General features: G+C 36.0%; 2 protein-coding genes across 5 annotated transcripts in view; both read left to right on the forward strand.

The window, feature by feature from the left end:
- The window catches only part of LOC136699809 (MBT domain-containing protein 1-like), a 41,121-nt gene that overhangs the window by 9,744 nt on the left and 17,284 nt on the right, over positions 1-14,093 (forward strand). For all 4 annotated transcript variants that reach the window (XM_066674812.1, XM_066674814.1, XM_066674815.1 and 1 more), the window contains exons 5-7: positions 13,068-13,150; positions 13,243-13,360; positions 13,948-14,082. In XM_066674812.1, coding sequence (XP_066530909.1) covers positions 13,068-13,150; positions 13,243-13,360; positions 13,948-14,082 — 336 coding nt within the window. The remainder of the gene's footprint in view (positions 1-13,067; positions 13,151-13,242; positions 13,361-13,947; positions 14,083-14,093) is intronic.
- LOC136699810 (coiled-coil domain-containing protein 106-like) lies at positions 3,293-10,759 on the forward strand. Its single transcript, XM_066674817.1, has 5 exons — positions 3,293-3,604; positions 3,842-3,898; positions 6,404-6,616; positions 9,309-9,467; positions 9,995-10,759. The coding sequence occupies exons 1-5, from the start codon at positions 3,595-3,597 to the stop codon at positions 10,303-10,305; spliced, it is 750 nt and encodes a 249-aa protein (XP_066530914.1). The 5' UTR covers positions 3,293-3,594; the 3' UTR covers positions 10,306-10,759.

Genomic DNA, 14,093 nt, shown 5'->3' on the forward strand with positions numbered 1-14,093 from the left:
GTTCTATATAATTATTAACCACTAAACACATAGTCCGGATAAGCGGTGGATAATGGATGGAATGGATGGATAAACACATAGTATGTGGCTACCTTGGTTCTACATAAATTCATATAAACAAAAATGACTTTAAACACATGTAAATTAATTCCACCTATTTTGATTGTCAAACGGGATTAATTTCAAACAGTTGTGCCCATATACGACCTGTTTTCCATGTAAGAACTTTGGGATGTTTGAGTCTTTTAGAGTTAACAGTCTTTAAAAAGGTGTCCTTTAAAGAGGGCATTGTGGGTTTCAATCAAGATTGAGTCTCTGTGTCTCTCTGCATTCTTTTCTTGATCCTGGGGGTCCTTAAGTCATAAAAAAGGGTCTTTGGAGGGGGTTTTACGGGCCTGCTCTGGAGGTTTATCTCACCTTACGATCTTGGTTAGAGATGTCTCTGAAAACTAGCGAAAGCTTGGGTATTTAAAATCACATCTTCAGAAAGTCAAAATTTCTTATTGGAAATTAATACACATTAATCATATCCACTACAATGCTGTGTGTTTGCTCTTATATGCGGATCAAAAAAGTGCCTTTTATGGCATACTGTGTGATGATTGTAGCCTTCTTCTGTTAGAGCTCTCCTGTAGGCTTCCCATTCATCTGTCACAATGCTTGTGCCTCTTCGAACATGACGGAGTATGATGTGGATAAAGACCGCTCTTCCGAGAGCGGTCTTTAACAATCTTTAACATTGGTATTTAGGATACCAAACACCCATCTTTTGATCTCCGCCATGCAGAACCAGTCCTGCCTCCACTGTACTATGAAACATAATAAAAATGGCAAGAATCTGGTCATTGTTCAGGTATAATATGCATTATAAAATTACACAGAAATGATGACAAAAGGCAATTACACCTACAGTGCTCCTAAAGAGGAATAATACATATTCAAGTAAATGTGAAACCTTCACTAAATAACATATTTATTAAATAAAATTAAACAATGTCAAATAAAGTCAGATGCAAGCACCGTGGACTTGATAAGGGTAAGACAATGAGTGAATAAGTGAGTTGGTGCACTAGCTGGTGAGATAGCTAAGTGAATTAATAAGTGAACTTATGAATGAGTGAATTAGTGTGTGAGTTAGTTATTTATGTGTTAATTAGTGAGTTAAGTGATTCAGAGTGTTAATGAATAATTGAGGGAGTTTGTGAGTGAGTTCATGACTGAGTTAGTAATTTGGTTAATGAGTGTGTGTTTTCATGAGTGGGTTAATAAGTTAGTGAATATTTTTATTGTATTTTAATGAAGTATATATAACAATCTTCTTAATTTTGTCTGACACTTACTTTTCTTTTATGTGAAAACCTGCTTTCGTTGAGCAACACAAATGAATGCCGCCCACCATCTTGCTTGCGGACCTTGCTGATAGCACGCCTACAGATCTTAAAGGACATTGAAATGTTCTTTAAGCAAGACAACAATTAAACAGACCCAAATAAGCAGTGGTGCAATCTTTCTATGTGCAACAATTCCAGTTTTGTGAATAAATTGATATCAATGATAAACTTGTCCTTCTACAGAGATATATCTTTAAGTTACTGTTAGTCACTGTTATCTGTGTTTTACCACAAAACCCTTTATGACTTAACCAGTCTGACTGAGGCAACGATAAAGCTGTCAGTGAAGGCACTGATATTTCCCTAATATGTAAGGTTTATAGCGTATGCAACTTACACCAGATAGAATACTGACATACTTTTCTCATGTCTGATGCCATTTTTGAGAGAGTTCTGCTGCTGGCAGCCACGCCATCATCCATGAGGTCAATCTGCCTCATTCGAAGACCTTGAGAGTCCCTGCAAATTGAAAGAAAACCAGTAATTGTTCATTTCTTAGCGATCTCTGCTGACAAATCCAACTAAGACCAACTTTTGCTGGTAACTGGTTTGACGTGGTCTAAGCTGGTCTTTGATGGTCATCAGCTAGACTCTTGCTGGTGTAATATGGTCAAGGTGGTTGAGTGGCTGGTTTCCAGCAGTACTAGACAGAAACATACCCTATGTTGGTCTACTGGTTAGTACAGCTAGACCATCAAACTCAAATGTAAACATGTTGTATGTCCGTCGCTTGTGTATTGGCCTAATCAGCTTAAATATTTTGAGCCAAGCTATGTTTGTCAGAAGGATACTAAAAAGGTATCTACCTTCACATAATTTGCACATACCTGTAAATGAACTCCGGATGATTTTGCAGACCTCTAGGTGATCTATAGAAAACGCTTCCTTTGCGAACGGACACTGGGCCTTGGGAATAATGTCTTTTACATATCCTATTGGAGAAGATGTATGATGTTAATATTAATACATTTACATCATATATAAAGCAGTTGCAATCAGAAGGATGCGTTCTTTTCTACATCCTAGATCACTGCAAATAGGCAAGAGTTTAAAAGTCACAAACTAAAGACCTCTCAGCACAATCTATTGGAATATTTTCCGAAGACTAGGTTTCTGTGAGCTCAACAATGTGGAGGAGGTTTGGGGGCGATAATAATTACATCACTAATGAACCTAACTGAACTGTGTTCCATTAACTAGGGTGACATTTCAAATAGAAGTGTTTTAAGTACCTGGATGATTCTAAAGATATGTGACTTAATGATCATTTAGATAAATCATAATTGGAGAAAAAAAACATAATCCCATAATTCAAATGGATTAAAAAGGCCTGAAAATGTCATCTGTTTTTAGGACTGCCCAGTGCTTTCAGAGACAATGGCGTTGCTACGGCAACATAAACAATCACACTGAGATTTTTTTTCAAATATTCTGAATGAGTATTAAATATCAATGTGAATGTCTGCTTGCCTGTACGTCAAAGATTAATGTGTGCGTAAAGGCAGTGACTATTAAAAATCCCTGCTGGAGGCTCACTGTCTTCTGGAGTTCTATGAGGTTGCCACCTACTGGGCTGGCATTCTTATAAAAGTATGTAGATCAAAAGACTCTCAGAAACACTGTTGTTATGGACGAAGACTTTTTTAAAATACATTTTAAAAATTATACGGATACGTGTGCGAGGTTAAATAAACAAACGATCAAACGTGGACACTTCCGGTCAGCCGATAATATTATAATACCAGCTAAAATACCACAAATAAATAAAGTGATGTGATAATAACGACTATATATTTCATTATTTTAGAAGGAAAAACATAATAATAATAATAATAATAATAATAATAATACATATCTGTGTGTTATACATACCATTGATATCCATCATGTCTAGCAGTTTTCATCAGTTGCATCTTTCGATTACATCTGCAAATCTTTTGACGTTCCAAAAGGCCCCTTTTTGCATCCAGAGTACAACTTTCCTTTTGTGATCCACTGTGTTTTCTGCACGCAGGAGGCTGGTAAGTTCTTTCTTTAGTCGTGTCATTTTTGTCTAGCTGCTCACATTAGCCGAATCTGTTAACACACGCTTCTGTGCCATGGACTGGAAAGAGTAATATTCGCGCGCATTTTTTCACTTCCTGTTTCTTCCCCAGCACGTCTAGTTAGCAGGCAAAGTGAAGTAACATCAACCACCGCCCAGATGTCTACAGGTAAATCATATATAGCTGTCACGTATTAAGAAAAAATGTAACAACAAAACATCAAAGCTTCAGATATATCTAGCCTTTAATGGCATATAACGTTATTCTAAGTTAGTTTACTGTGACTAGCTTGAAAGCGTGGTGTTTAATGACCTAAGCTGTTTAGCTGTTTTGTGAGCTTAGCTAAAATCTAAACATTGAGGACAATCAGTATTTTATTTTATTTATCTTTTACTGTTTCTACAGCCTCCAGAAGAAGAAAAGACCCTGGCTCTGTCACAGTATCTCAGTCTCAAAACACGGGTATGTTCTTGTTAATTACCTTTAAACAGTCATTTTTCTCCTTAATCTTTAACATGGACGTCGTTAGCCCACCTCCCCAATCCTGTCATTTCCAACAACGGTTCTCTCTGTCTCAATTTAACAATGCAATGAAACTGGGGCGCACTAGGACCTGTGGGAGCTGCTGCTATTACTGCATGTACTGTTTTGAACCGATATGGGATGCGTTGTGCTCCGTATTCTTTAAGTCACAGTGTTATGGTGATGGTTTGAGACAGAAATCTCTCAGGCGAAGCGAGGGGCAGATTCTGCACGGCTCCTAAACAGAGAACACGATTTTCATTGGTCGTTACATTTATTTAGCCAATCAACATCAAGAATTCTCTGTTCATCATTCAGTGCTGCAACCAATGAAGTCACAGTCCCTCCGACAGGGGGTTGTTTTGCAGTTGTTTTGAGAGCAGGGCTGGACAGCTGAATGGACAGCCCACATTCGTGGTAGGACTAAGCCAGGGTTGAACTCAAATTGAGCTCATTAACCGTGTAATCCTGCTTCGTGGTATACCCCCAGTAGGTCAGTGCTGAAATAGTGGGAACTACAGCACTACTTTTAAACTACATTTCATTCTCCTTCCACACATCACAGATGCATTTTTGAATCAAAGTAATTTTTTATTCATAAAAATCACATTAGGTCATTTTATATAGATTAACAATAACAACAAACTATTATTAGAGTGGGGCAGCACGGTGGTGCAGCAGGTAGTGTCGCAGTCACACAGCTCCAGGGACCTGGAGGATGTGGGTTCGTTTCCCGCTCCGGGTGACTGTCTGTGAGGAGTGTGGTGTGTTCTCTCTGTGTCTGCGTGGGTTTCCTCCGGGTGATTGTCTGTGAGGAGTGTGGTGTGTTCTCTCTGTGTCTGCGTGGGTTTCCTCCGGGTGACTGTCTGTGAGGAGTGTGGTGTGTTCTCTCTGTGTCTGCGTGGGTTTCCTCCGGGTGACTGTCTGTGAGGAGTGTGGTGTGTTCTCTCTGTGTCTGCGTGGGTTTCCTCCGGGTGACTGTCTGTGAGGAGTGTGGTGTGTTCTCTCTGTGTCTGCGTGGGTTTCCTCCGGGTGACTGTCTGTGAGGAGTGTGGGGTGTTCTCCCTGTGTCTGCGTGGGTTTCCTCCGGGTGACTGTCTGCGAGGAGTGTGGTGTGTTCACCCTGTGTCTGTGTGGGTTTCCTCCGGGTGCTCCGGTTTCTTCCCACAGTCCAAAAACACACGTTGGTAGGTGGATTGGTGACTCCAAAATGTCCGTAGGTGTGTGTGTGTGTGTCTGTGTTGCCCTGTGAAGGACTGGTGCCCCCTCCAGTGTGTATTCCCGCCTTGTGCCCAGTGATTCCAGGTAGGCTCTGGACCCACCTCGACCCCGAACTGGATAAGGGTTACAGATAATGAATGAATGAATGAATATTATTAGAGTGTAAGACAAGTATGAGCCCTAAATAAGCAATTAATTCTATGACATGTTGACTGGACATGTGTAATGAGAATGAGAATGTCTTTTAGACTCTTTCTATTAATTCAGATCTTATTTGTAATTAATGAACAACGTAAAATAATAGTTATTTTAAACTGTTAATACAGTATCTGCAAAATACATCAGATTCTGCTTTGCCACTGACAGGCCCTGACCGTCCTAATGGCAGTTGGCTTAATACATGTCTGACCACAAAAATGTTTAATCTGAATTACTACAGTCGAAAAGGATTTACAAGCGCAGACTGCCTTCTTCATTTTGATTTTAGAAATATGGCAACCCTACACACACGGTGTATGCTGCGAGAAAAAAAACATTAATTAATGCCTAATCTTTAATGAAACAAATTGAAAGCCAGCGAGGCCCTAGTTGAAATAGCGTTATGCGGCAGAGGAAACCTGATTATTGATGTAGGTGAAGTGAGCTGCTGAAAAAGCCGTGCTCATGCATTAAACACTGCAGTATTTAGAGCAGACTGAACTGATGTTTAGGTTCTTTCCTGACGTTATAACTGTGTATTTGACAAAAACCTATATATAATCAGTTAACACATTGTTCACAACTCAGCTTTGTTTTTCTACCTTTAGATGGATATTCAATTTTTTTTTGTAAAGGCAGCAGCTCCTTGTGGCTTCACTTAATCAGTACCTCATCAAAGAAATGTGCTGCTACGAGGCAATTACCCCAGACCCCCTGATTAAATCTTAGCCCCCTAATCATTCATCTCTAGTGACGGCCCTGATCTTTGACCCTTTATTTTCCCATGGTTGGAAATCTATGCCAAACAGATAATAACATACCAGCAATTAATGTTATCATGGAAGGTGTATTTAAAAACAACTTGTTCAACAAAACTTTAAAAAAAGGTTAAGCCACAATCTGGAAATTCATGTAAACTACTTTAACTTAGTAGTAAGAAGTAAATTAAGTAAACCATTATAAATATGAATTTCTGCTTGGATTACTAAAGTTATTCTTTCTCCTGTTTCTTTCCCTCTCAATCAGTGAGTGCAGTACCAAACGCCAGCCACGAAATTGAGCTGCTGAAATTACAACTGGAGGCTGAGAAGGATAAAGGGAACCTCAGAGAAGAAACTATAAAAATACTAAAACAAGACAAAGAACATCTCCAATCACAGTTGTCAAAGAAAGAAGAGTTTATTCAGGAGCTGATCCGCTCAAAAATGGAAGAAATCCCTGGTCCGAGTAACATCCTTGGTAAGTAAGAAGTTCATATACAGCCAACATTATCTCTAGATCCACTGTCGATTGGTCCCTGTATCCAAGACGTCTTTAAAAAACGATTATGTGTAGGGTCACAGCAATTATGCAATGAAAAATATTATGATTAGCAAAGATTAATTTGAATGATGATGATAGAAAATGTATAAATTTTAGAGTTTATAGTTTATTTGATAGTTTATAGTTTATTTTAGAGTTTATAGTTTATTTGATAGTTTATAGTTTATTTTAGAGTTTATCGTTTATCTGATAGTTTATAGTTTATTTTAGAGTTTATAGTTTATTTTAGAGTTTATAGTTTATTTGATAGTTTATAGTTTATTTTAGAGTTTATAGTTTATTTGATAGTTTATTTGATAGTTTATAGTTTATTTGATAGTTTATAGTTTATTTTAGAGTTTATAGTTTATTTGAAAGTTTATAGTTTATTTGATAGTTTATAGTTTATTTTATAGTTTATAGTTTATCTGATAGTTTATAGTTTATTTTAGAGTTTATAGTTTATTTGATAGTTTATAGTTTATTTGATAGTTTATAGTTTATTTTAGAGTTTATAGTTTATTTGATAATTTATAGTTTATTTTAGAGTTTATAGTTTATTTGATAGTTTATAGTTTATTTTAGAGTTTATCGTTTATTTGATAGTTTATAGTTTATTTGATAGTTTATAGTTTATTTTAGAGTTTATAGTTTATTTGATAGTTTATAGTTTATTTGATAGTTTATAGTTTATTTTAGAGTTTATAGTTTATTTGAAAGTGTATAGTTTATTTGATAGTTTATAGTTTATTTTATAGTTTATAGTTTATCTGATAGTTTATAGTTTATTTGATAGTTTATAGTTTATTTGATAGTTTATAGTTTATTTTAGAGTTTATAGTTTATTTGATAGTTTATTTGATAGTTTATAGTTTATTTTAGAGTTTATAGTTTATTTGAAAGTTTATAGTTTATTTGATAGTTTATAGTTTATTTTATAGTTTATAGTTTATCTGATAGTTTATAGTTTATTTGATAGTTTATAGTTTATTTTAGAGTTTATAGTTTATCTGATAGTTTATAGTTTATTTGATAGTTTATAGTTTATTTTAGAGTTTATAGTTTATTTTAGAGTTTATAGTTTATCTGATAGTTTATAGTTTATTTGATAGTTTATAGTTTATTTTAGAGTTTATAGTTTATTTTAGAGTTTATAGTTTATTTGATAATTTATAGTTTATTTTAGAGTTTATAGTTTATTTTAGAGTTTATATTTTATTTGATAGTTTATAGTTTATTTGATAGTTTATAGTTTATTTTAGAGTTTATCGTTTATCTGATAGTTTATAGTTTATTTGATAGTTTATAGTTTATTTTAGAGTTTATAGTTTATTTGATAGTTTATAGTTTATTTTAGAGTTTATAGTTTATTTGATAGTTTATAGTTTATTTTAGAGTTTATAGTTTATTTGATAGTTTATAGTTTATTTTAGAGTTTATCGTTTATCTGATAGTTTATAGTTTATTTTAGAGTTTATAGTTTATTTTAGAGTTTATAGTTTATTTGATAGTTTATAGTTTATTTGATAGTTTATAGTTTATTTTAGAGTTTATAGTTTATTTGATAGTTTATAGTTTATTTTAGAGTTTATAGTTTATTTGATAGTTTATTTGATAGTTTATAGTTTATTTGATAGTTTATAGTTTATTTTAGAGTTTATAGTTTATTTGAAAGTTTATAGTTTATTTGATAGTTTATAGTTTATTTTATAGTTTATAGTTTATCTGATAGTTTATAGTTTATTTTAGAGTTTATAGTTTATTTGATAGTTTATAGTTTATTTTAGAGTTTATAGTTTATTTGATAGTTTATAGTTTATTTTAGAGTTTATAGTTTATTTGATAATTTATAGTTTATTTTAGAGTTTATAGTTTATTTGATAGTTTATAGATTATTTGAGTTTATAGTTTATTTGATAATTTATAGTTTATTTTAGAGTTTATAGTTTATTTGATAGTTTATAGTTTATTTGATAGTTTATAGTGAGTCAGAGGTGGAACTAGAGGTGGGGCCCCAGGGGCCTTGGCCCAAGTTGAAATCTTGTTCACTTTGTTGCTTCAGAGCACTTCACTGCCTTAATATTGGAAAGTCTGCAAACACCAGGTTCATCTGATTTCTTCAAACCACTTTATACATGCAGCACCAGAGAGATGTCATTACAAATAGCACAGACTTTTACAGGGCTGCTTCTTTGCATGGGGACTGAACTTGCTCTCCCATGTAGGATATGAGTAACTTAACCATTCCACCAACTGCCAAACCCATATGGAGTGGAATGGTATCAAAGGTAGGGAGCGTGAAGAATAGTGAAATAGAATATCTCCACACCATAATGGATATTTTAAATTCCCCTGCTGATGGGCATATTATTTTTTTGTTTGTTTTTTGCCACATACTGTTTCTTCAAGGTTGTTTTTAAATTTCTGAGAGGCTCATGGTATTTTCTTGCTCCCTTAAATCCGTTTCTGTTGTTTGGTCTTGTTTACTGTTAGTCAAGAGTCTTTTATATGGTGGCCTTGTTTCATTTCCCTAGTGTTCCATAATCTTTGACAGACTTTGTATGCTTTGTTCAGTTATTTTCTATTTGATGTAGTTAAAGCTTACTTGTTTTTTTGTTTACCTTTACAGAAACAAAAGTGAAAGCCCACCCAAAGCATCAGATGCCTGAAAAGCCAGTAGAGTCTGATGGAGGCACCACTTCCTCTGTCTTGTCTGACTCGTCTGTGGAGGTGACAAAAACAAAACGCAAAACTCCTGAGCCCAAACCTGATTTCCATCGTATAAGAGGTAAATTTTTCAAAAATAATGGTAATAATTAATAAAAAACGATCAAGCTCACACAGCCACTGTGATGCACAATATCACTTTCATATTAATCCCTTGTTCCATCTCTACCACCGAGCTAAATGATCTCTACAGAGTCATTTCCATATTCGTTCTGGTCGTAGGTATCCCACGTGTTCTGTTTTGGGATTATTTCTTATAAACAATCAGTGACTGCAAATATGTGGATTTGTGAGATCTTGCTGGTGATTTCAAAATATTCATGTATTTTGAATGCAGTTTCAGAACTTTGTAACAGTGCCTTATTTATAGTAATAATCCCAGTGAATAAAAATTCATAAATGAAGAGTCAATTTGCCATTACGTCACCAGAGTAGAAGTGGTCCTTGTGGTGCTAATGCCAAATTGCCCAACATTTACTTGATGATACATTCATATTGATTTTATGGGATGTATCTTTCCAATTTCCCCAAAGGAAATAAGGTCAATATGTAAATAACCTTTATTTTCTCCAAATTTTCTTCCTCTAGTCAAAAATACAAGAAGCATTATTGCAAGATACAAGACAGCCCTGGAAGCATTCAAGAAAGGCAGTTCTATGAAGGCAGCTATTGACAGCGTTGGACTGGACAGAGCCACCATCGTCCGCACAGCTGTTGTTGCAGAGCTGAAAATAGCTGCGCCAGAGCTCTTTGATAGCATTGCGCCATGGAATCAGAGAGTTGAGAAACTTTCTGTTTTTGTTGAAAGGTGCCGTGCAGAAGTGACCAGTGATGTAAAGTCAAAGATCTGTCAAATGAAAATAGATGGAGAGCTGTTGCCAATCGCAACTACTTTTTGAAATGTGCTATTACTGTATTTGATTTCTGATGTGGTTTAATGTGTGAAGTTCAGAGTACATGGCTCAACAGACCAAGGTTACAAATGTTGAATTAAACTCTCATATGTGTTTGGTTTTTCAGACATTTAAGTGTCTTCTCTCCACTTCTTATGGTTTATTCTTTAGTTGTCAGTTCTTTTTCCAGAACTTATCATGTGCAACAGAGGAAAAAAAGTTGAAATGCCATTTTTAGTTTGTAATGTTTAACTTTTCATTACATGCAGGTCTTTGACAGTGATGACACCTGACATTCAGGTGTGCCTTTCAATTTGACCCATTCTTAAAATCATTGATATTATTCTGGGCACACCTGGGCCTGCAAAGAGGGCGATGCATATCATTTTATCAGTTTTGGTTGTTTGAAGACCAAACACCTCTAAGTGTTCTGCTATATTTTGTGAAAAAAAAGCAAAAATAAAAGGTTTAAAAATGAGTGATGCGTCTGTCTTTATATTCATCCTCTGTAATTATTTTACATGTACATTATAAAACTTATGCACACAATGTATTTAAAATGAGATATAGTTTAAAATAATCACTTTATTTGAAGGACTCATTGATGGCATTTTAAACATTTATAATGTATTTATAATTGGTAATACATAGGGGCTTTATCATACACAGGTCATTATCCATTTAAAAGGCATTGTAATGAATAATGACACCTTTGTTACTACAAGTTAGTAAATAAATAATTATAGTTAATTATAAGGGCCTTATGAGGCATTATTGGAGTTTATATGTATGCTTACACAGCATTATAACCAAGTTACAAAGTGTTATAATTTTCTTTATAGTGGCTTATAAATATGGGCTCTATTATACATTTTAAGCATCAATAATGTGTTTATAACTGGTAAAATGTATTATAGGTGCTTTATAATTATGCACAGATTATTATCCATTTAAAAGGCATTATAATGAATAGAGACACTTTTGTTACTACATATTTATAAGTTACAAGACAAATAATTATAGTTCATTATAAGAGCCTTATGAGGCATTATTAGAGTTTATAAGTATGTTTATGATGCATTATAACCAAATTATAAACGGTTATAACTGTAGTTATAAAGGCTTATAAATATGGGCTTCATAGAAAGTGTTACCAATGTTTTTTGATTATTATTAATTATTTATTTCAGCTTATACATATTGGAATAGTAAACAAGTAGATCACCTGAAGAACACATTAACACTGGGTGTGAACGGGGCCAAAGTGAAAGCTTCTATTTCAGATTTACCATTCCGCCTTAAATAGGAAGCCTGATTAATGAACGATTATTTTGTGTTTGTGTTTATGACCCTCAAAGTTCAGTGACGAGGCTTGTGCTGTAAATATGCTTTTGTTTTAAAGCTGGGATATTTTCTCTAATGTCGCTGGGAGCTTGTTCCTCTCTCGTTTTCTGAGCACTGTTTATATTTGGTGTGCGATTGTGCAGTGGCTGAAAATGTTTTTCTCAGTGTTTACATTTGACTTCTTTTTGTTCAGTGTCGTCTTAATTATAGTCAAAACACACCACGTCCAAATCACAGACTCTGTTTTTCTTAGGTACGAGCTGCTGGAGTCGCTTGGTCAGCCTCTGCGTTTAGGTTCTCCTCCATGTGGTAGATAGGGGGCAGAATCACGTGACTGCAGTGTGATAGTGTGATACTAAAGGGACAGTATATGAACTCACAGAGGAGACATAACAGAATTTAAAAAAAGTTTTTAAAAAATTGATATAATCGATATAGACAATGTCAATTAGATGTTGTGTTGATTTACATTAATTTTCGATGAATTGCCCAGCCCTAGATACATTTATGCTCCACTATATTTACTTCAGAAGTCTGAGCTGGGAATACCGTCACTCCCGAGCTGAGCATGTTCCAGTTAAACTGTCGGAAAACCCTATGCCCCCGTTAGCTTGTTCTCATTAGCACTGTTAGCAAAGCCGGTGGATAGCAGCGCGTTATGCGATGCTTCACTGATTTAAACCCCATGGAAACACGTCCACATTCAGCAGTGGGTCGGTACGGTGTGCACGTCTGATATAACAAGACACAAACAGATAGTAGCACTAAGAAAGTGTATACCACCACTGCTTAAACACATTGTGGATATACTGGTAGCTATGTTAGATCCTGAACTCAGGGGTTGGTGAGGCTCTCCCAATTTTTTGAGTAGGAAATCTGACTTGTGTGGAGGGGTGTTCCAGTATAAATTTCTTACTTGGAACGTGGGAAATCGGACAACGAAAGCACACAGTCTAAAACACAAAAATCGTTTACAGCATTTAATATCAATGTGTTCTAACATCATTGGCCTTCCACTGAGATCACTGGCACAGACAAACAACTTTAAAAAAAGATGTCTTATCATTAATGATCGATGCGAAGGAGAGCAGCATTTGCACCTGAAGCCATTCGATTACTGCATGAGATTCTTCAATAGTTTTTTGGAATGGTTTGTTGTTGTCTTTGTGCACTTTTGTAATGTCTTTGGGACCAGCATGAATAGCCACCTTGGGGATAAATAAAATGTATTCAATTGAGTTCAGTTCAGTTCTGTTCAACGTTATATGGTGCATTATTGTCTTATATGGTAAAGTCTTTAAGGTGGAATAGATATTGTGAAAAGGAGCTGTGTGTTAGAGACTCATTATTCATTAGTCATTAGTTTTATTCATTAGGATTTACTCAGTGTTTAGTGTGTGTTTAACATGTGTTTTTTCTTGAAGCTGTGCCGTTGGACAGTTTTGACTGGGGAAACTACATTGGCACTGGGGAAATGAAGGGGGCGCCAGTGAGCTGCTTCAAACACGTGAGTTCATCATCATCATTACCATCACCATAACTGCTCAGACTGCTGGAGTGAAGCAGAAACCCAGGTCACACAGACGAGTGTTTCCTCAGGTCCCGATGGGAAACTGGTGGGACGACATCTCTGAGGGGATCAGAGTGGAGGTCCTGAACTCAGACAGTGTTTTACCCACGAAGGTCTACTGGATCGCCAGCATCATCAAACTGGCAGGTAAACACACGCCCCTTAGCAACGACTTAGCAACCACCTGGGATGTACTGTAGCAACAGTCTAGAAACCAGCAAACAGGCATCATCATATTGAGCTTTTTCCACTGCAGGGTCCCTACTCTACTGGACTCTACTCGTCTTTCCTTCCCCCCACCTGTTAAATCAGGTCCTGGTTCTGGAAGCGGGTTCTTGTTTAGTGGCTGTTCTCTCGTGGTTCAGAGCGAGTCGAGTAGGGACTAAACCGTGGCGTGTAAACCTTGCAGAGCACTGATTGTCCAGAGAGAGTCGTCACTCTACGCCACGCAATGCAGACGACCAGCACCAAATCTCCATTTGTAAAATCTCCCCTTAGAGACGGGGTTAGAGACGACACCCGATATATTTCAGGGGGGAGCTGTGGGAGTGGAAAACTGACCAGGGACCAATCAGAGCGCAAAGACCAGTAGAGAAAAGTAGAAGAGTTCAGCAGAGACAAGTAGAGTTCAGTAGTGACCAGTAGAGTTCAGTAGAGTAGGCATTGTGCATTGCAGAAGTTCCTAAACTGTCAGGTGAACCCCTCAGCAAGTACCTGTTGTTTCCTGTGTGCAGGGTTTAAGGCTCTGCTGCGGTACGAGGGATTTGAAGGAGATTCAGAGCAGGATTTCTGGTGTAATATCTGTGTTCCCGACGTCCACCCGGTGGGCTGGTGTGCATCAGGAGGAAAACCTCTCGTTCCGCCCAAATGTACGTATCTA

This window comes from Hoplias malabaricus, chromosome 6 (assembly GCF_029633855.1).
Source record: "Hoplias malabaricus isolate fHopMal1 chromosome 6, fHopMal1.hap1, whole genome shotgun sequence".
Taxonomy (NCBI): domain Eukaryota; kingdom Metazoa; phylum Chordata; class Actinopteri; order Characiformes; family Erythrinidae; genus Hoplias; species Hoplias malabaricus.